We start from the raw sequence: 23,693 nt of genomic DNA on the forward strand, positions 1-23,693 counted from the left end.
TAAATGTCCCCCTGAGGCCCATGTCTTAGAGGGTTGGTCACTACCCTGTGGCATTATTAGCAGGTGAGGACACCTTTAAGAGATTGGGCCTACTGGGGAGAAGTTAAGTCACTGGGGCCCCTTCGGGGGATACTGAGACCCTGGTCCCTTCTTCTTTCTCTCTGTAAGGTGAAGGGGCTTCCTCCATGACATGTTCCTGCCACGATGTGCTCCAATAGGCTCAAAAGAACAGGGACAGCCGACTGTGGAGCTGAAACTGTCCAAACTGTGAGCCAAAATAACCCTTTTCTCTTTTATAAGCTGACTACTTTAGGTATTTTGTTATAGTAACTGAAAGATGACTACACATTTTAACTCCTGATTAACATGAACAGGCTGATACCCATTCTCCTTCTTTGTCTGGTGACTCAGAAGAAAACCCAGCATGGGAAGGAATTCTCATCTCTACTAGAGCAAGGTCATGACAAGGTCTTTGGGACTCTCAAGATCTTTTTTTTGTGTGTTTTTTGAGACAAAAATGTAGTTTGGATTGGCTTTGAACTTACTATGTGGCCCAGGATGGCCTCAAACTCACAGCAATCTGTCTGCCTCAGCCTCCCAAGTGCTGGGATTATACCATGCCTACCTCAAGATTTGAATAGGGCTGGGGATTTAGCTCAGCGGTTCAGCGGCCTGCCTTGCAAGCGCAAGGACCTGAGTTCAATCCCCGGTACCAAAGAAAAAAAAAAAAAAAAAGATTTGAATATGTGTGGCTGACTAAAATTCCTAATTGTTGTCCCTCTGCTACGCATATCCCATTATTCCTTACGCTTTACTTTTTCCCCTTATATCTACTTCCTTATTTTGTATTTTCAATGATAAAACTGTTACAGGTTTCTAATCAGAGGTAATATGCTTTGAGTGGTCCAAGGAATACTAACTAGGAAAGCGAGTGAAAAAAAATTCATTTATTCAACAAACATTTACTAAGTATTAGTAACTATTGTAAACCTTTAGGAAAGTACTAGTGAACAGAAGAAAAAAAATCTTGTGAAATACACATTCTGATAGGGTGAGACAAGCACTAGACGTAGTAAATAACTAAATTATATAGTACATCAGAAAATAAGTGCTATGGAAAAACACTTACACAGCTGAAGGTGGCTTGAAAGCATGTGTGCTAGGAGGAGGGCAGGTTGGAATTCAAAATAAAATAGTCAGGGCAGGCCTATTCAGAAAGGAACATACGATCAAAGATTGACAAGTGCTCAGCCCTGCAGATATCCAGGGATACAGAGAGAGCTGGCAGTGCAAATCTGTAACCGTGGAGTGCATGCGCCTGACGTGTTTAGGCCTGGAAGGGGATTAGTGTGAGAGGTGCAGAGCACATGGAAGAGAGAAGTGTTGGAGGTAATGTCAGGGAAGAAACAGGGAGCCAGTGTCACTTAATACCTTGTAGGCCACTGCAAGGAGTTTACAAAATAAAAACAAACATCCTATTTCCAATCAATCAAGACTGTTTATTTGCATATCTGTGCCTTAGCAGAGGTAAGCCCTAGAGTCATGGAACAGAACTTTAGAAGAATCTTGGCTGGTTATTGCTACGCCCTCTAGAAAACTTCAGGCTCATTCCCATCAGCCTAAACCTCCTAATGGAAGACTCACAAAGTAAGCAACACTGACTCTAAAACATTTTTCTTTTTACCTGCCATTGCTTTCCTCTTTCCTAGGGCTGGTTACCATAACTTATTTAAAATAGGGAGCCAGAATATACATGGGTAGGCTCGCTGGCTAGGCAAACATATTACTGGAGCACAGGGCCATCAGGCTCCCCACAGGCCTCAAATCTTAACACTGAGCTAAAGGAGCAGAGCAGGACAGCTGTGGCAAAACTCACCTTCTGAGAGCATGCTTGTTATGTAGACCCCACGGAGGGAGGTTACATTGGTAAAGTCTGTTTCTCCACCTGGGGTAGTGTAGAGATGTCGGTCCAAAGACTTGGAATAGACAATGCCTCGATCGTCAGAGGTAAAGATTGTGCCAAATCCAGTATCTGAAATGGGCAAACAAACAACCCAAGCTTTGGTAAGGAATAGAAAAAAACAACAGTTCAGCTATACACATGACTGACCGGCCCAGATCGTTCACCCAAACAGCTGTCTCCAATGGTGGAGATTCAGTCAAGAGTTCATCAAGGTTTGATATTCAAAATCTTCATGCCCGACTTTAGTTCTAGTGTCTGAAATATGGGAAATGCTGCATGTTGAATGAATTACTCAGATGCCACCAAAAAGGTCTTCCCAGATAGATTTTGCTGGTAGAGGCACTGTATTTAGATTCATATTTTACACATTTCTAAATCTTTATACTCTAGACAATGTTTCTAAACTATCCGTAGTGAAGGGTCAATGTTTTTATTTCCAGTATGTCATAAACTGATGCTTTTATAAAATAATCACTAGAAAAATGAAATAGAAAAGATAAACAAAACATATGCCTTCAATTTATTATCATTAGATTCAACAGATATAAGATTACTTTGTCAAATGGCTAAGAGTTTCTCAGTGCTCTGAATTCCTTTCCTGATAACTGTAAATCAATACCAGTCCTGCTAATACTGCAGACAATTCTGAGCAGCTCACTGCTGAAACACTTGTTCTAGAATACATAAACCACAGCAACTATCAATACAAGTTGGCCTTTTAAAGAGTCAACACAGCCAGGCATGTAATCCCAGCATTTGGGAGCCTGAGGCAGGAGCATTGGCACAAGTTTGAGGTCAGCCTGGGCTATATAGTCAGTTCAAGGCCAGCCTGAAGTACAAAGCAAGACTAAAAACTAAAGAGGCAACATATCATCTTTATGATCAGTAGGACATTAATGTCTAGGAGTGATAGGAAAAGTTGACATATAAAAAGGAAAGCTTCTTATCGCAGGGCTTAAAGCTTAAATCTCCAGGCATTCAAAGACTAAAAGACTCTTACCTCCAGGTTCATCTACATGCATGAACACCATGTCATCATTAGCTGCCAGAATGGAATAGAATTGTTCCTGTCCCACAGAAGGAAGTTGGGCCATGCTCCACGTGTCCCCTTGATCTGTTGACACGTGGATCCTTCTTGTTGTATCCTAGAAAAATATGTCAACATCCACCTTAAATTTTCTGTCAAGTGCCATGTGTAGGGACATGAACAGAAACATCTTTAATAGTTACTATTGTTTATTTCCCCAGTGGGTACAATTGCGAGAAAGGTCATGCTATCAATTATCAAAGCAATTTCTAACCCCTCCCAGGCTATGGAACAATCCATTCTATTAGAAGTAAAGCTGTCTTGGCTTTCTCTTTGGTTCCTTCATTCTGATGATCCTCTAAATCTCTGATAGCCCATCTCCTTCAGCAGAGCTAAGGATCTGATGGGACTATAATTATTTTAGCTGTACAGTTATTTGCATATATTTACTCAGATAATTCTAAAAATGATCACTGCTGAATAAAAGTTTGGTCCCTTTCAGACAGCCCTCTCATAGCCCAAATAATTAGGCAATTAAGGAAATTAGAAAATGGAGATGAAACCCATGCTTGAGATATCACAGAGAAGTAAAAATGTGACATGCCTTTGAGGACCTCACAGAATAGCCACAATGAAGGAAACATGCATAGGCTGGGAACAGGCCAAGCAAGAGTCTGAATTACCACAAGGAAATGATCAGAGAGTATTAGGTTGGTAACAGGTATAATACAAAGGCAATTAAAGCCTGCTCTCTGATAAATACTTTTTGTTTTTGAGAGAGGGTCTTACTATTACATCCAGACTGGTCTTCAGACTTGCTCTGTAGCCCAGGCTGGCCTCAAACTGACCATCGTTCTCAATTACAGGTATGTGTCAACACACCTGGATTGATAAATAGTTTAAAAGAACTACCAAATACAGTTAGCCAGGGCATGAGAATTAATCTCTGGCTTCTTTAGGATAAATACTCTTTAAAGTTCAATGATAAGAATATTTATTTACTTAACTTATACTGTGATATCTAACTGCTTTTGTATCTTATTCTCACTACTTGAGGAAGAAACTAGAATTCAAAAACACTTGGCAGAAATGTTTTATAAATAGTAGCACAGAAGGCTAAGGAGGCTGCCTGTGGAATCTGAGAGTCTGATTTCCACTAGGGCACCAGGTACCACCACTGGGTGACCCTAGATAAGTCACTCAACTTCTTCATTTATAAAATTAATATTAAAGAATTGTCTTACAGGATTGTTGGGAGGATTATTACAAAATCCCTTGAGATGTCCCTGCTTACTGTGCTATTTCCTCATCTCAGTTTTTGTTGGGGTTTTTGTTTGTTTGTTTGTTTGTTTTTTGTTTTTGTTTTTTGAAACAGGGTCTCACTATGTAGTTGAGACTGACCTGGAACTCACTTTGTAGCCCAGGAACTCACAGCGATCCTCCTGCCTCAGCTTCCCAAGTGCTGGGATTACAGGCGTGCACCACCACACCCGGCTTCCTCATCTCAATTCTATCCAAAGCCACTGCAATTAGTCTTTTAACCTCACTACTCCAATGACACTGTTTTTGTTAAGGTCACTAACAACCTCAATTTGCCAGCACCCACAGGAAATTCTCAAAACTCATCTAACTCAACTCACTTGAGTTTACCAAAGCTGATCACTTCCTCCTCCTGAAACACTTTCTTCCCTTTTCTTTTGTGGTATCACACTGGTCTGATTTCCCTTAACCCCACTGATCTCTCCCCTCCTAGTCTTTGCTAGATTCTTCTCTTTTCAACTTGGGGTGTTGTGGTGCCTTCAGGGCTTCCCTAATCCTCTTATCTCTCCTCTACCTACTCATTTCTCTGGAAGAGAACATCTTGTCTCATGGTTTTAAATATCACATAATTTTATGAGATTTATATATCCAAATGCTTACTTGACATCTCCTCTTAGATATCCAACAGGCATCTCTCACCCAATTCTGAATTCTTGATTTTTTTTCCCAAAACCCTACCCCTCCTGCAGTCTCTGTCATCTCAGAAAAGGGCAATTCCAACTATCCAACATCTCAGGCCAAAGACTCTAAAATTATCCTTTCACTTATCATCGCATGGCACACTTTTTTTTTTTTTGAGACAGGGTCTTGCTATGTAGTTCAGACTGACTTTGAACTTGCAATCCTCCTGCCTCAGCCTCATGAAGGTTGGGATTGCAGACATGCACTACCACACTCAGCCCACAGTTCACATTCAATCCGTCAGCAAGTCCTATGGGTGAAATATTTGAAAAGATACCTACAATCTCACTACTGCTGCCCTCGCCAACTGTTTACAGCCCACTCCTACTTGGCCACTGCAGTAGCCTCCGAGCTGCCTTTGCTGCTTCTATTCTCTCCTTTCTCAGGCTATCTGCGCATACACATTCTGTTAAAAGGGAAGCCCAAGCACATCACACCTCTACTCACGGCACATAACAGAGTAAACATAAAAAGTAAAGTCCGGTGTCTTTATGTGATCTAGAAAGGCCTTGTATGATCTGGGGGCTCGTTCCCTTTCTGGTTCACGCCTGAACGTTCTCCCGTGCTCCAGCCACGCTGCCCTTCTCTCCTTTTCTTCAGCAGATGGACACTGCCAGCCAGGGTCTGTCTGTGTTGGCTGGTCCTCAGCCTGTTCCCAGGGTGTCCACAAGGTCATGCTCTCACTCCACCAGGTCTCTGAGAGCCCACCCAACCACCCTGTCTCTGTCGGCATTGCCCCGATTTCTATGGTTTGGTTTCCTACACTGCTTTAGACTGCTGAACAGCTTTATCACTATTTGTTTACTTCATATCTATTTACTTAGTATCTATTTTCCCATTTGAAAATAAGCCCCGAAAGCAGGAAATTTATCTATTTTGTTCACTGCTATATTTCAGGGACCTAGAATAATAGGAAGTATATAGAAGTAATTTTGTTACCTATTTTGATTTTTATTACTATTATTTGACACTGCTCAAGTAGTTTGCTTTTTTTCCCAGATATCAAAGCCCTAATTCTGGGTCTCAAATCGAAAATACAAGACCAGAATTTACATGGTGACAAAAGGCCACAGGGCAAAATAACCATGAGGGTTAAGCTGTAAAGCCTCTGTAAAGTAAACCTTATAGTGATATTGAATATTGCAAAAAGACAAGAAACTCTGTCAGTATTAAGCAGTAAAAGGGATCTATATAAAGCACATCTACAGAGATATGACACCCCAGAGAAAAGGGGCCACTACTCACCTTATCGGCCATCACAGAGGCAAAAAGGAAGCGTCCTCCAAGACCGAATGAGTAGATTTTCACACCAATGGTTTTGAAGGTTTTCCCTAAGTCTGAAGTTCTCCATAATTCCAGTGCTCCAAGGTCAGCTTCTTAAACAAAACCAAATATTAATTAAAATCTCATTTATTGATAAGTCTAGTTCAAAACAGTTGCTTAAGAATTGCTCTTAATTTTATGCAAACACATTCTTAATCCTTTGTATGTTGATCAAGATAGTATCAGATATAGGGAATTCATATTTGGGTTTTATTTTAAAAATGTGAGATTTTATTCTGGAGAGAAAGATGAGTTCTCTTAATTCCAATATAGTGTTGCATAAAAACAGCACAGCCACAGAATATTACTTTCCTTTCTTCATGGTACACTTTAAAATTATCTTATTCTTTTTTTGTTTGTTTGTTTGTTTTTTGAGACAGGGTCTCACTATGTAGTTGAGACTAACCTGGAACTCACTATGTAGTCCAGGCTGGTCTCGAACTTATAGCGGGATCGCTATGATCCTCCTGCCTCAGCCTCCTGAGTGCTGAGATTATAGGCGTGAGCCACCATGCCCGGCCTCTTATTCTATTTTAAATCATCTTGTTTGAATTTTTGTTTTCTTGTTTATCATCAAACACCCCTATGTGAATTTATGTCCCATGACAGCAAGCCTTGAGTGTTTTTCTCCATCCTTAGAACAGTGTTTAGCACATAGCAAGTATCCAGACATTTGTTGCATGAATAATGAAAGATTTTGCTTTGAAACCTCACAGACTGGGAAGCCAATGGCTCCACCAACACAAAACAAAATTCATGCTCTTGAAGAAATCATCATACCTTTTAATTCACTATTAGCCTAATATTTGCTTTATATAAGTACATTGCTAAAATTAAGTACACTGCATCCATGAATAACCTATATTTTTATTGGGTCTGGAGTAGTAATTCAGTTGGACTTTCAAGATTTCAAATATCATTAACAGGTATCTTTAGTCATTACAATTTCAGAAGAGGAAATGATCTGTTGTTTCCACCTTGCATCACCCAGAACCCCCATGGTAAATATTTTCTGGAACTAAAATGTACTTACTGCAGGAGCCATTCACATAGGTGGTAAAGAAGATGATATTTTCTGATCCCCTACAAAGCAGTAAAGATAGGGAAAAGAATGGTTTAAGATTGCTTCAGAATGTGTCACCCTTGGTCACCAAGACCCTGGCATGTCTAACAAGCCTCATCCGTTGGTACCAAGTGACAGCCTTCTCTGGAGCTGTGTACTGGATTCTCCCGTGGCCTATCAGTCTGCAAATGCAGCCTGAACCCATGCATTTTCCACAGGCCACTGCTTGCTTCATTATGTGAACTCTTCCAACCAGTCACGCTGGTCTCCAAATCTGCCTTGCGTATTGTACTCCCCCACCCCAAAATGCTTTTCTCTCACTTAACTAAATTGTACTCTCATAATCTTCCTGTTCCAGCTTAAAATCTAGCTTTCCTGTGAAGCACTCATTAGCCATTTTAATGAACGCTTCTATGCTACAAACTTCTAGAAAAGTGGTTTCTCAAGTGGGGGCGATTCTGCCTTCCAGGGAACATCTGGCAATCTCGGGAGACATTTCTGGTTGTCACAACTGGGACAGGTGGGAGTTGTTAGTAGCATCTAGAGGGTACAGGCCAACGATGCTGCTAAACATCTTACAATGTTCAGAACAGCCCCTCAAAACAGGTTATCCAGCCCAATGTGTTGTTAGTGATGAGGCTGAGAAACCCTGCCGTGGAGCAATTTCTTTCTGTAATAGCCACTTGGCATTCACCAGTCTCCCATTTAGTTATTTTGCATAGTGTGTGACCCATCTCTCCTACCACACTAATTGTATTCTTCATGTCAGGTACATTGTTTTGCCTCAGAATGTACCTTAATGCTTTTTTTCTTTTTTATGGGGGGCGGGTACCAGGGATTGAACTCGGGACCTTGCGCTTGTGAGGCAGACAGTGGCACCACTGAGCTAAATCCCCAGCCTGCTTAATGCTTTGTACAACCTAAATAATTTAGTTCTTTCATCTCAAATGGACAACTAGGTCAGAAATTGAATTATTTAAAACATAATCAAGAAAGGGAGTTTTCAGGGGACAAGATTCAGATCCTGATAGTGCTTAGGTGCTGGGTTTGAGCATGTTCCTTCAGTACTTTAGGTTATAAATTCCTAGAAATCAAAGATCTAAAAGGTGAGTAAAGAGTTATCACTAGTCCAGCTATATTCAGTGCAAAGTAATATAGTATTATAAAAATAAAAAACCTTGTGTAGGATATAAAATAAAATGGTATTTGAAAATAGTTTTTTTTTTTTGTTTTTTTTTTTTTACCTCAAATTTACACTACTGATTTGCAAATTCTGTCAAACATGATTATAGGTGAATGAAGTTTTAGCACCAGATAGTTATTATTTAGATTAGTTGACTTTTTTTTTTTTGGCTTTTGAGACAGGGTCTCACTATGTAGTTGAGACTGACCTGGAACTCACTATGTAGCCTAGGTTGGTCTCGAACTAACAGTGATCCTCCTGCCTCAGCCTCCTGAGTGTTGAGATCACAGGCGTGTGCCACCACGCCCAGCTAATAATTTTCATTTTTAAAGGAGAATTTTAATAATCAAAATTACCATTGTCTTACTTCAACACATCCTACATATTTTAGCTTCATCAACAGTGAAATGATTTGTTAACTTAGTCACCTTAAAAATTACTTCCTTCTTGATAAGACCTTACATGGTGCAAATATAATTAATGAAAATACATAAAATGAAAGAAGATATGGCATGTATGCCACAGGGATATTGTGAAAACTTCATTTAATGAACATATCTGGAAAAAGTTCACCTCATTTAAGTAACATATTTAATATTTTAAGTTCAAATCTGTATTATATATTTCCTGATTCCCTAAGAGGAACACATCAAACTTGTACATTTATAGGTCATCATCATGAACACTGAGTATATGAAAGCACAACAGTGTTCCTATTACAACTTACTGAAGGATGTGTCCTTTCTTTAGCACTAAGTAATTTCACACTGTTATATCCTCAAATTTTTTTGTTTTGTTCTTTTATAATTTTTCTGCCTCCTTCCAGCTCTCAGGCTACAATTCTAATGCTGTGATGTGTTTGTTGATAGCAGCTACAGAACTTATCTCTGGCAGAAATCTGCTATAAACCAGGAAATCACATTTGTTAAATTAGTGAAAGAAAAAAAGAACAAAGGTCTGAACCTTGTAAGAATTTTGGAGGTATGAAAGCTATGAATTCAATTCTTGTCCAACCACTTCCTCACATACCTAATCACAGATAGAAAAACTAAAGCCCAGAGAGATTAAGCTACTGACCAGCAGCAGAGCCAGGTCAGAACCAAGTGGACCAGCTCACAAGTTAGAGCTCCCTTCACTCCATCATCTTCATGCATGCATCTGACGGGGACAGGCATCCTGACCAGAGAAGTGAGTTTTGGTGTGTGGACAGTGTGACTCTGGCAATCTAGAAACTCTTTCAGTTTTCTTTCTGATTCCTTACTATATCCTACATAACTGAAGTGGATTGCTAGACAAAAGAGTGTAAATCTTGGTGGACAGACATATTTAAATCCTCAAATTAAAGCTGTATTTTGTTATGTTTGGACTGATGTCACCAGATACACGGAAGAAATCTTTTGTAGGCAGCAGCTACTTGGTCAGATGCCTTTGTTGCATTCTAACTCTTCTTTTCCAGCATAAGTTCCTCCAGGTCAAGAACTCTCTCGTATCCCTTGTGGAACCCTGAAGAGTAAGTACTTGGCACATAGTATGTGCTCAATATTTATTCATGAGACTTTTGGCAGTACTATAAGGAAAGGTTTAGGGCTCTGCACAGATGGAGTCTTCTGTTACTCACCATTTGGCCAAACATACTGCTTTGTGGATTTCTTCCCATTTTCCCCCAAAATTCTTGGACACCCACAGGCCATTCTGAAAGATTATAAATGACTTATCAAAATTCTAGCTTTATCCTGTGCAGCTGCTTGTCTGACCTTTAATAATTCATATGCAAACGTTCAGGACTGTAAAAACACATACTGAGGTTCTATCAGAGCCTGAGCTTCACAGCACACACACAGTTTATTTGGGCCCCTTCAGGATCTCTGAAGTTCAGAATAATAAATGCATATAAAGTGCCAACTATATGCCAGGCACTGTACCAGATGTTGCACTGGGGATACAAAGATGAATAAGACATACATCCTGCTCTTAAGGATCTCACAGTTTAACAAGGGCCACAGATAAGAAAGTTCAATACCATGTGATATGCGTTATGGAAAGAGTCTAGTACAGACGTCGGGAGAGGAGGTCATTTGTGTCCTGAAGAAGACAGCTGCACCACCCTCAGATGATGAGCAATGCAACCAAAAGAAGGCAAGCAGGAGATGAGTTGCTACAAAGAAGGACCAGTACTAGCACAGGCAGGGTGACTATAAAATACTATCATGTCTGCCAGGAGATAAAATACACCAGACGTTACTGGAGCGCAAGTTCTAAGGTGAAGAGATGTGGAGTTAATGCTTGGGAGAAGGGTAAGGTAGAAAGCCTTCCTTCAAGGCCAGGCTGCGGGGTCCAGCTTTTACCATATAAAAGGGATACTCAGGAAGGTGGTCCAAAATGGGGAATGAAACAGTTTTAATTTTTCAGTTGCTGTGCTTATATGAGAATAAGGAAGTCTGAACTAGTCAGTGTCCTAACTAGGACAGCTAGTGAATAAGTGCCATATTAGTTCAGTAAGAGTTAATGAGGTCTTGGATTGTGGCTTTGAGGAATAGGATCAGCAAGAATTTAGATACAAGTGGATGACTTTTCGGTAGGGCAGGATGGATGGGTTGTATGTGTGTCTCAGTTTCTCTTGGTTTTGTACTGGAGTATAAGATACACAATGATGCACCCACTAGAGTAAGGTTTGGGGAAGAAGAGCATGTCTGAGAGAAGAGCAGGAATAGGAGGTTGAGTTTTGGATTGAGTTCGAGGTACCTATAGGGAATCCAGTTAAGAGATATCCATGGTGCAGTGAGATAAGCAATTTGATGCCTTACAGGAAGCTGGGGCAAGAGAGGATTTGAGAATCTTACATTGTTTAAGTGGTAAAAAGTAAGAGTGAAAGAGACTGATCAGAAAGAAATGAACAAGTAGTCATTTAAAGGGCAAATTGAAAGGAGTTTAAGAGACCAAAAAAGAATGGCCAGGAAGGCAGAATAAACAAAGTGATTGATGTCACAGAGCCAAGCAAGTGGAGTTCCCCAAAGGAGGGGACTGGCCAATGCTTTGAAATGCAGCAGACTTAACATGAAGACCGAAAAATGTCAATTATATTGGCACTTATCTGCACATTCTAGGCAGGATTACTCCACAGCGTTCACCCATTCTCACCCACCATTCTCCTCCAACTTCCTCTTCTCTGGCAATATCCTTTATCCCACCCTTTGTAAATTACCTAGTTCTATGTACAAGCACAAGAAAGGGTCTGGTATCATTTATTTGTACTTTAGTCTAAATTGGTCCATTTCTCCATCCCAATTATTTATACTTCAAATTTACCCTTAATCAAAAGAAATTTTCAGGTAAAAGAGCAGATTATAGGATTGTACTTGTCCACTGTTGAAGGTAGCCTTATTTTAACACCCTTAAGATACTTGATAATGGAGATGAGGGGGTCAAAGGGGAGATATATGGTTTTGTTCATTTCTGTAGAGATCACCTAGCTTCCTTCGTAGGGCCTTCAGCTCAAACTTCTAGGGGCTAATTTCTCTAAGATCTGAACACCACCTGTCAGCAGGCCCTCTCCACCTCGCCCTTCTGCAAGCTAGTTTCCTTCCTCTGGTCTCCACTGGCTAGGCATAAACTGTGGTGTCCCCAGCCACACCTCTGCTCAAACATCTTCCCAAGACCTCTCTTCCCATGCCCTTCACCCTCCCTATGCCCCATCTGCTTGGCCTGACTGGTCCACAGTTGGTGGTCTTGTTTCTGTCTCCAAAAATGTCTGTACAATAATGGCTTTCAAACACGTGGGCAGCTTGTTAAAAGCATAGCTCCTGTACACAGAAATGACTGATTCATTATATCAGTATTGGGACCTAGGGAACTGCATTTCCACTAGCTTCTTAAGTAATTTCTATTTTGATGCTGCTTCTTAGCAGACCACACTAAGAATCTTCATGAGAAAAGCCACAAACATAAAGGATAGTTGTGACTATCACGGTCTAGCCACACAGGTACACTGGGCTCCTAACTCCATAATAGGAGACTGACCCTCCAGAAAATGAAAAGCCAAATGTGTTCCTTGAGGAACTTGTACAGATGCAATATAGTTTGGGAAGGACACAAACTTCTGGGGAAAGTACAGGAATGTGGTGACTAGTGCAGGGATTTGAGATTGTGGATATCTAATACATGATTATCAAAGACAGAAATCAATATGCTTTATATACTGAGGAATTCCCAGAAAAGAAAAAATAAAGATGGTTTGGTCATGGGAAAGGAACAATAACAATATTAGGAATTTGACAATTTATATTTGCCCCATGAATGATTACTTAAAACTGTTTTCTACCTCATTACTCCAACAGCACACAACTATTAACTTTATTTTATTTATTTTTGGTACTGGGGATTGAACTCAGGTCCTGTGCTTGCGTGGCAGGCGGCAGAACCACTGAGCTAAACCCCTGGCTCTGGCCCTTGTGCTTGCGAGGTAGGCGCCAGAACCACGGAGCTAAATCCCTGGCCCTATACAACTATTAACTTTAAAAAATTACAACAACTATACCTCATACTTACCTGGAATAGCGAGCATACAGAAATTCTAACCTTTACCAAATGGGGGAAAAATGAAAAAAAAAAAAACAAAAAAAACTTCATGTGTAAGGAGACTGGAGAGAAGGCCAATATAAAAGCATTCTCTACAGAATCCTTTTAAGACAATATATTTAAGACTATAAGTAAATAAAAGGCAAGTCAAATTCCTCAACTAGACTTACTTCAGTGCTGAGGGCTAAAAGATAATCAGAATTCTGAGGGCTATACATCATCTGAGTCAGAGGATGAAAAGGGAGATCTGTCTGTATAAAATTCTTTGCAAAATCTGATGACCTGAAGATTCTTCCTCCATGACTTCCTCCAGATACCTCTGCTGTTAATATTACCTGATTAGAAAGAAGAAAGATCACATTCAGCACAGAAAGTTCTTGCTCCATTTTTATCAGATATTAGTCATGAAAATTTTAGTTCCAAAAGTAAGAAGAGTTACACAGATAAGTTGCTTCACTCTACTCACGTCTTGGTCTTATCAAAATATATCATCCTGAATTGGGCTAGTGAATCATACTTGCAATTTTGAGCCTGGTCAGTTTCCAAGAAGACTAAAATGTTGTCACAGGGACTACATATTGTAATGCTAAACAACTGTCCTGTAAGTATGAAGGTTTTTGGTACATCTTGGCCAGGAGGAACCAAAACCAAAACTCTGTGTGCTGAATTCCATTCTTTTGTGATCAGTATTAAATAAACTAGATTTAATTTTCAAATATAGCAGTAGTATAAACTAAAATACAATACTTTGCATCACTGGAGTAACATCCGGCAGCACTGCGTGTGCCATTGAACACCAGCTTTCCGTGAGTAGGAGTCTCACCTTTCCAGAATTTTCAGGACCAATAGCCATGCCAAATTCAGTACGAATGAAGGTGTTATTGATGAGATTTGTAATATCCTTAAAGTTTTTTCCATAGTCTTCACTGAAGAGAAGAAAAAAAAAAGAGGTAAATTTTACGTACATTAGTCATGTATAATGTTGGATTCCTACTGACCTTCTATTCCCTCTTTTCATGACCTTTTCTGGTGAAGGCCTGATTAGTCTGGGGAAATCTCTATGCTCCCCTAGTGATTGGCTCAGGAAGGAGGAGTGACTAGGTTGAACCAATGAGGTAAAACTCAAGCCAGATTGAGTCGGGAGCTCAACTAAATGAAGCTAAAGGCTCTTAACTAACCCATTCATTCATCATACTTATGATACAGCTATAAGTTAAATTAAAAAGTCTTGAAGTTTTTCCGGCTATAAATTATCATCCCTAGGAACAAGTTTTTAATGTATATAGCACACAAAATACAACTAGGAAAAACAAACTACCAACCTCAGCTCTTGGTTTCTCACTTTTCTCAAAAAGTTCATTCCAACAACATCTTTGAGAGGTATTTTAACCCATGTTTCGATTTTATGAAATAATAGTTAAATATTAGCAATTATCTACTCTGAAAGGGTTACTATTACATATTGCTCTTTTTAAAAATTATTTTTATTTAAAAAATTTTTATTAGTACATGTTTACAGAAGATTCATTGTGGGAAATTGGTACATGTACATAACACATCTTAAAACTTTTTACTTCCGCTTTCTCTCCCTATCCTCCCCCCAAGCATGACACGGAGTGCTGAATCTTAATATCTATTCAATTTAAGTATCCACCAGTGAAGACCACTGTGCGCTGCAGTAGTTGTCCAGTGATAAAGACAACGTGTAAGTCTTCCCTGATAAAACTTATGCCTTAAAAGGATCATATAAAATCTCAATAGCAGCTTCAATATAGAATCAAGAATGATAAAACACAAAGCCAGGCACGGTGGCGCATGCCTGTTAATCCCAGCATTCGGGAGGCTGAGGCAGGAGGATTGCTGTGAGTTAGAGACCAGCCTGGGCTACACAGTGAGTTTCAGGTCAGTCTCAACTACATAGTGAGACACTGTCTCAAAAAAACAAAACAAAACAAAAAAAGAATAAAACATGAGAGATATAAGGAACTGAGGAGAATATCTTGTCCAACTCCCTTAGGACAGGTCAGTCAACTACATAGTGAGACACTGTCTCAAAAAAACAAAACAAAACAAAAAAAGAATAAAACATGAGAGATATAAGGAACTGAGGAGAATATCTTGTCCAACTCCCTTAGGACACAGAAGTTGCAAGGGGTAGAAAACTTATCAAAAGTCAAATAGTTAATTAAAGACAAAATTGAAACCACAGCCCAATTCTCTTAATTCTTACCCCTAAACTAGAGACTACGTTCAACTATTTGTGAGCTTGTTTTCTTATAACCTGTTTTTTCCTCTCTCTCTTACTAGAGTTTGTGATCTGGCAATAGAGATTAGCTAAGAAGAAGCTGGAGACAGGAGGGACATGTTGGTGCCTGTCTGTACAGGACCCTGATAGGACGCCAAAGCGAATTACACATCTTCAAGTTGTCTGAATGACTCCTCGCCTCTCTGCACAAAGAGTAAATTCCTAGATAAACAAAATAGGGTTTGGGTGCTGCCCAAAAGATTCCTATATTGCCTTATCTTTGGCTTTGGAGTACAAGACTAGTTCTTATCTTCCTGACAGCCAGCAAAAGATGTGCATCAACAATTCCCTCTGTGGGTCTCACACCAGAGACTTCCAAGGAGTTGCAGCAGCTTGAAATCTCCCTTCCTCATGACATCCCCAAGGAACTCAGCAAAACCATTGGTAAGGCTGTGTGCTTTTTAAGAACTTGGCACAGCAAACATATTCCTCCCCTTCAGAAAAAGTAACATAAGAAGAATAAAAAAATCAGCTGCAGCAAAACTCTGGTACTTTAGCCAGTTAAACAAATGTAGAAAACACACTTGTATCACCTGCTGGGAGGTAAGTAGGATTCTTTCAAGTATGCTTTTGCCCTAGATATACACAGCATTTTAATACAGGGCTTTGACTTTATTTTTCTATCAGTATACACATGCATATGATATTCATTATGAAGAGGAAATCAGTAAAACATCTTGAAAACTAAATCTACGCTTCAAACTCCTTATGATAACTAATAGAATTATGAATATCAGCCAAGTGATAAGCTAATAATTGAGATCATCTGTTTTAGAAATGTCTTTTTAATAACAATTCTATGTATCAATCCTAATATCACCTAAAATTTTCCAAAAATGTCACTTCTATGTATATTTGTGGTGTAAATATGAATGTGAATTTGCACATGTTTACAATTTAAGACAATAATGCTAAAATGCAAATACATGTGTATTGATTCATTTGGGCTGCAACAACAGAATACCTCTGACTTGGTGGTGTACAAACAATAGATTTTTATTTCTCACAGTTCTAGAGGCTGGGAAATCCAAGAGCAGGGAACTGGCAGATTTGGTGTCTGGCGAGTGCCCATTTCCTGACTCACAAATTGCTATCTTGTCACTGAAACCTTAAAAGACAGAAAGGCCAAGGGAGTTCACCTGGTTCTCTTTTATAATGGCACTGATATCATTTTATGAGGGCTCTGCTCTCATGTTGTAATCACATACCAAAGACTTCACTAAAACCATCACAGTGAATTCTAACATATGAATCTGAGGGGGATATAAACATTCAGTCTACAGCATTCTGCCCCCGCTCTCACAAAACTCATGTCCTTCTCACATGCAAGATTCACTATGTTCCAACAGCCCCTAAAGTCTTAACTCATTCTAATATAACTTTGAAAACTAAAATCTAAAGTGTGGTCTGAATATCATCTGAATCAGACATTATTGAGACTCAAGAAATGATTTATCCTGAAGCAACCTCCTCTCTAGCTGTGAACCTGTGAAACCAAACAAGCTATGGGCTTCCAAAATACAACGATAAGTCAGGCATGGGATAGATATTTCCATTCTAAAAGGGAGAAATGGAAAAGAAGAAAGGGGATCTTAAGAGAGTCTAAATTCCAGGGCAAATTCTATAAGACATTATTAAGGCACGAGAATAATCCTCAATGATTCAAGGATCTGTCCTCCAGATACATTAAGTTGGTGGCTCTGCCTCTGCAGCTTTGCCAGGCAGGGGCTGGATGCCCAAACTCTGGGTGGCCTTGCACCCACATTTGGGTGGGAGCCATTTGCTTATTAAAAGCAAGGCGCTGCTTCTTTCCTCCATTTTGAAACTGAGGAGGCAGCTTTGATAATCCCTGAATTGCTTTGGGGACCATTATTCCCTTGTCTTGAAGAAAAGTACATATTTACAGTGGTCCTATACCATCAAACTCAAGAAATGTGGTCACTTGGGGATAGGGATGTAGCTCAGTGGCTCTTTCCATTTCTTTCTGTTTCCTTCCACTTAAATTCAAACTGGCAGCCCTCCTGCTAGGTGGTTAATTACATTTGTGGCTTACACGCATTCTAACCTGTTTATCAAATGGTCTCTTGACCCCATCCTTAGTGTTCACAACTTTTGTGAAGTGGGTAGACTGAGAACTTTTAAGTTCTGTATTTCTTTTGCTTAACAGCTCTGTCTTCAAGTAATTTCTCTTTTTTCATTTTACTAACAGGAGGAGCCAGGCTGCAACTTCAACACTTGATTAGAAATCTCTTCAACCAAATTTCCAATTTCTCTTTTTGAAGTACTAACTACTGTTCTATACCAAGCAATGTCTCTAAACCTTTTTTATTTTGAGACAGGATCTCACCAAATTGCTAAATATCTGGGCTTGAATTTGTGATCTTTCTGCCTTAGCTTTGTGCTGGGATTACAGCCATCCACCACCAAGGCTGGTTTAAATTTCCAATTTCATTCTCTCTGTATTTATTTATTTATTTTTTGAGATGGGTCAGGCTGCCCTTGAACTTATTATGTAATCCAGGCTGGCCTCAAACTCGCAGTGTTCTTCCTGTCTCAGCCTCCCAAATGTTGGGATTACAGGCATGTGCTACCATGACCAGTTTAAATTTCCAATTTCAACACTTGTAAATTTTACCTTCTAAGTAACACAAAAACACAAACACAATTCAGCCAACTTCTTCACCACTTCATAATATAGATTTTTTTTCCCCATTGACCAAAAATGTGTGCCCCATTTCTAAAACCTCATCAATTAGGTCTTTTGCTCATAGTTTTACTAACACACTGTCTTGGGTTACTTAGATATTTTTTAAGAGGAGCTTTTTCTACAGCTCTTTTTTTTTCCCAAGTCCTCAATAGAATTATCTTTAAAATTTCATTCACAGAAATCTAGGCTTTTTCTAGCAAGCACCTCAAAACTCTTTCAACCTCTACCCATTCTCTCTATTCCTTATATTCTATTTTGCCATGATTAAACCACTATAAAGTGTAACATAAAAGCAAAAAGTTTTGTAGTTTTTCACTAATTGGGAAAGTTTATGTAGTTGATCCCCACTATTCACACATTCTGTATTTGTGAATTTGCTTATGTGCTTAAATTCATTTGTGACCCTGAAACCAATACCCATGGTTATTTAACAGTTGTTTGCAGACCTACAAGAGGTAACAAAAAACCTGAGTCACTCAATGCATACATTCCCAGCTGAGGTCAAATAAGGATGCTCTGTCTTCTTGTTTCAGCTTTTATGCTGTAAACAAGTATCCTTATCATGGCCTATTTAGTATCATGTTTTCACATTTTTGCACTTTTTACTAGTGATTTTGCTGTTTAAAATGGCCTCCCTGTGTAGTGCTGACATGCTATTCAGTGTTTCTAAGCACAAGAAAACTTTGATATGCCTCACAGAGGAAATACTTTTGTTAGACAAGCTTCATTTGGGCAAAAGTTATAGTGCTATTGGCCATAAGCTCAACTTTAACAAAGCATATATGATGTCTTTGAATAGAAATGTACATAAAACATGCTTATGTATTGATCAGTTGACAAATGTGACCAGAGACTTGCAGAAAATTAACCCTGTACTTTCCCTAGAAATAATGGTTTAGTATTCATAAATTTAGTGTTTGTGGCAATTTTACAGAACATAACTATCATAAATAAGGAGAACTAAATGTATTACGGTTTCTAGCTAAAATTCCTATAAGGAGGATGGACCTTAAAAAATGTGCCAGAAGAATCATGGACCTGAATAACTGCCAGGTAAAAATGGCAGACTTTGAAGTCACATAAAACTTAATTCCCAATATTTCAGTTTGTATACTCACTGTCTGACATCTTGTGTTTTTAATATTTTGTTTTTATTAGAAAAATGCATGTTTTCTATAGAAATTTTAAAAATACAAGTGAAAAAATACAGAATACAAATATATAAAGATATTCAACTAAACATCACAACTTTTAATCAGAAGGAATATAAGCGTCTGAGATCCTTACATATTTTGCTTGGAGTGACAAGAGTCTGCAAATGTTGTATTAAAGGAAATCTGCAAACATCATACACTTAAACTTTTTTTAAAAAGCAGGAAAATGTATTTTACAAATGTAATTCATGCTAACCTTGCATCTTAAATATGTAATCATGGTTAATAATATATCACAGTGAGAACTGAACTGAGCGTGTCACTGCTGTCACACAGATGCTGAAGCTGACTTTCTGCACCACCAGCACTCCTACTGCTGTACAACTACATTATTTTTTTAAAATCTCAAGCAAAATCCTAAAAAACATTGATTATGGAATAAATTTGTATGTGAAATCTCTTAGAGATCCCCTTGTTACTCTTCAAAATTTGATCAACTCAACAGAAAATAAAAACCAAGAATGACTACCAGTTTTGCAGTGATTAGGAACAGAATTCTGGTGTAAAATAATGCTTCCATTTATATCATTAAGTAGATCTTACATTGAAAAGTCAGAGTCAGGAAACCATCAAACAAAAAGATGGAGAATATATTTTACTTCCCAAAAATCAAAATATCATCTGAAGTATAAGTAGTTTATTTTTTAAAACTTCATACATGGCAAGTGAGAGACAAATATATGTTATAATCTATTATACAAACTAATATTACTTAACAGAGAATTAAAATTTATACTGGTACCCAAACATAATTTCTTTAAATTGACAGTATTAATATATTCTCCCAATTTTATCTAATCATTAATATCCTCAGGAGTCTACTATCTCCTAAATCCTTCAACAATTGTTTTTCAGAACCTAAACCAGAACAGAGACAACCTCCATCTATTCCTGTGAGCCTTCATACTTTACCACATATAGCAGGTGTCACATGATTAACTATCTTTTATTTGCATCCTAAATAAACCTTTGATCATATAAGATTTAGTAGACAAAGGTAATCCAATAAATAATATAGTCAATGTTGTTAAAAACAGAAGTCTTCAAAGTGTGTTTGTGTGTGTGTGTGTGTATGTATGTATTTATGGTTTTTTGAAACGGGCTCACTGTGTAGTTTAAGCTAGTTTTGAATGCACTATGTAGCCCAGGCTGGCCTTGAACTTGTGGCTGCCTATGTCAGCCTCTTGAATGCTGGTATTACAGGTGCGCCACCAAGCCAGGCTAAGAATTTTTAAAAATTTATTTATTTTGATGTTCAGAGTGGATTTAGTAGTTTTTTGTTTTATTTGTAATTGGGTTACAGAAACATATGAAGGACCTATTTGATTAAACTATTCTCTCCCCTTTTCCATTTCTAAAGCAACAGGTGGCCATTGGCTGGTGTGTTCAATAACGTGAGTCATTTTGGCCAACCAGGCCCAGCTAAAGAAGCAACAAGGCATATTTATGGTTTCTACTTAAAATCTGAAAGAAGCTACACATCAGATTTCTCTTCACAGCAGGGAAGAGATAATTAATATTCAAAGAGACTGTGGTTAAAACAATACTGCTGTGCAACATGAAGAAAAATAACTTTTGTAATATATATCAGAAACAGATAAGATAGCCCTCTAGTAAAGCATATGCTAGGAAAGAGGAGTCTCAAAAGAACAAAGAATGAAAAGGGGTCACATGGTGGTAGGTATTGAACAGAAAGAGTGATACTGATTGTTTTCGTTTTGTCTTAAATTAAGCACAATACTGAAAGGCAAAAAGATGGGAAAAAAGTTGTGAAAAAACTTTTCACTCCTGTGAGTCTGACTAAGGAAGTTAGGTCCAAGTCTACCCACATAACTAAAGAACAATGTACAGAATAAGTAAATTCAGAAGGCAAGTGAAAACAAAAACAAAAATGGTTTATGCATTAGGTATAGATTAGTCCACCTGGAGAAGAAGAAGAGTTCAATAATTTGCCTCCAAAACATGCAGATGTCAAAGAGAAGAAGGTTTTCATGTGGCCACTAAAACTATTAACTGGAAATGAGCATCCTCTGTGACATAAATATTTATGACAGTTACCACAGTAGCATTACAGTGAGAAAATTAGCTATAATCTAACTGTACAATGGAGTGACGACTAAGTAAATTGTGTCAATCTAACAAAAACAAGGGGTAACTGGCAGAGAGGGTGGTATGAGCAATGACTCATCAGAATGGGTGTAGTGCGTGATGCCAAGTGTTAATAACACTTGCGTGTCGACAGGGTGGGGGTATAGAAGCTGTGGAAGAGTTTTGAGGCAGGCAATTACTTTTTACCAACTGGTGTCATTCTAACAATTGGTACAGCAGTGCCAGCATATGATGGCTACTTGCCATGTGTGGCACTGGGAAGGCAGCAGCTAATAGCACCAAACTCTTACTCCATGCCAAGACTCTGTAGAACATTCAAGCAAAAGCTCTGAGATGGACATTATTTCATTCTCCCTCTCCCTTTTCTTTTCTTTCCTTCCTCTCTCCTTCTTTCTCTCTCTCCTTTGTTCCCTCCCTCCCTCTCTTCTTTCCTTCCATCCTTCCTTCCTGGTTTCAGTACTGGAGACTGAAACCAGGGCCTTCACACTGAATTACATCTCCAGCCCATTTTTTACTTTTTAGTTTGAAAGAGGAGGGTCTCACTAGGTTAAACTGCTCAGGCTGGGCTTGAACTTGCAATCTGCCTGCCTCTCAGCCTCCCAGGTACTAATATTAGATTTGTGCCACTAAGCCCGGCATTGTTGTTGTTCTTTTCATAAATAACAGAAAAGACTTAGGAGGTTAAATCGCTTGCCCAAGTTCATTCTACTTGCAAATGACAATGCTGAGGTTCAATCCCATGCTTACTTTCCAAGAAAACTTGCTGTTCTAGGTTGTTTCCCAAAACCATCTAGCCCTATGATATAACATTAAAGTGGAAAATCAATATAATAAACTGTAAATAAGCTAAGATTACTCTATACTGTAAATTTTTTCTTTCCTGAAGAATTTCCAACTGTTTTATAATATGATTGTATTGCTTTTATAAGATAGATTGGCAAGGAAAACTGCACCATAAGGAGAGATTTTATCATAGCAAGGACTCTTAAATACTACAGTTACTAAAGTTACAAAGTTTTAATTACATTTTCCTTTGAAAACAAGAGATTTCATATGTCTGAAATGATTCAATCACTAATTGAATCTAACTGAATAAACAAAACACCTACTGTAGCCTTTCTAACACTAGGATTCTATAATACATTGTCAATTCCATATAAAACAAACAAAAATATATTATCAAGTTAAAATTATAGAGAAGTCAAAGTATTAATTCATTCAGTTAACATTTATGGCCTGTTTACTATGTATCAGTCATTTGGCTAGATGCTGGGGAATTCCAAGGTAGTGAAAAGCCTCGCCTACACCGAGCTTCAGCAATTCCAAGATGGCAGTTCTGTCTTGGCCTCAAGGTAAATCTGCTTATTTTAAGCCAACAGCACTGTGTTAAAGGGCAGTGAGCTCTGGCTCCGGGCCCGGGAGTAGCAGTAAAGGATCATCTCTATTTGGGAAGGGAAGGTAGGATGATTCACTTCAGAACTTCAGCATGGATTCTGTCGCATGTGGGCCAAGACCAACAGTCAAATAAAGAACCTTTAGAAGCTGATGTGTGGTACATGCCGATAGTGCTAGCACTCTGGAGCGTGAGGCAAGAAGAGACTGTAAGTTAGAGCTCGGCTGGGCAACTCAGTGACTCAGCAAGACACTGTCTCAAAATAAAAAAGAAAACAGGCTGGGGACACAGTTCAGGATGAATAAATAAGAACCCTTATAAACTAACTTAACTGCTGGGAGGTACTGTGGCCCTGGGATAGCATTCATCTGCTAGAAAGTCATTATTTCTCTAGGTTTCTTGGGATGCAAAGATTGAAAAGATAATCAGTAATTTTGGGGAGTTAGCTGGTCTTGAATCTTACTGTTAAGGAAGGAACCTACTATTTAATGAAGCTGTACCTCTGGGAAAACAACTCTGAAACACGAATGGCACAGACAACACATGCCCACTGCCATTATCACTGTGAACACTCCTGGGTACTCTGGTAGATCTGACCTGAGACCTCATTCTTATCTAAAAGCAGTCACCTGAGAATCTCCATCTTATAGAGAAATATCTGTCTAGACCTCAAAATTTTATATAAATAATATTTGTTTGGAAGGTGCAATTACGATGTTAATTTCAAGGATATTAAAAATCTATGTTCATAACCACAAGAGGCATAAAATCCATGCTACTGTCCTGTAAATTAAGTATCTATGTAAATTAACATTAACACCCACTCCCAT

General features: G+C 38.6%; 1 protein-coding gene across 5 annotated transcripts in view; it reads right to left on the reverse strand.

Moving 5' to 3' along the window:
* The window catches only part of Sort1 (sortilin 1), a 72,651-nt gene that overhangs the window by 17,041 nt on the left and 31,917 nt on the right, over nucleotides 1-23,693 (reverse strand). For 3 of the 5 annotated variants that reach the window (XM_010605967.2, XM_033758394.1, XM_033758393.1), the window contains exons 4-10: nucleotides 13,959-14,061; nucleotides 13,306-13,470; nucleotides 10,179-10,252; nucleotides 7,348-7,397; nucleotides 6,237-6,367; nucleotides 2,964-3,108; nucleotides 1,877-2,032 (exon numbers count right to left, since the gene is read on the reverse strand). In XM_010605967.2, coding sequence (XP_010604269.1) covers nucleotides 1,877-2,032; nucleotides 2,964-3,108; nucleotides 6,237-6,367; nucleotides 7,348-7,397; nucleotides 10,179-10,252; nucleotides 13,306-13,470; nucleotides 13,959-14,061 — 824 coding nt within the window. The remainder of the gene's footprint in view (nucleotides 1-1,876; nucleotides 2,033-2,963; nucleotides 3,109-6,236; nucleotides 6,368-7,347; nucleotides 7,398-10,178; nucleotides 10,253-13,305; nucleotides 13,471-13,958; nucleotides 14,062-23,693) is intronic. The other 2 variants (XM_010605966.2, XM_010605965.2) reach the window with 1 other exon arrangement.

The sequence above is a fragment of the Fukomys damarensis genome, unplaced genomic scaffold (assembly GCF_012274545.1).
Source record: "Fukomys damarensis isolate Sample0158 unplaced genomic scaffold, DMR_v1.0_HiC HiC_scaffold_33, whole genome shotgun sequence".
NCBI classification, from domain to species: domain Eukaryota; kingdom Metazoa; phylum Chordata; class Mammalia; order Rodentia; family Bathyergidae; genus Fukomys; species Fukomys damarensis.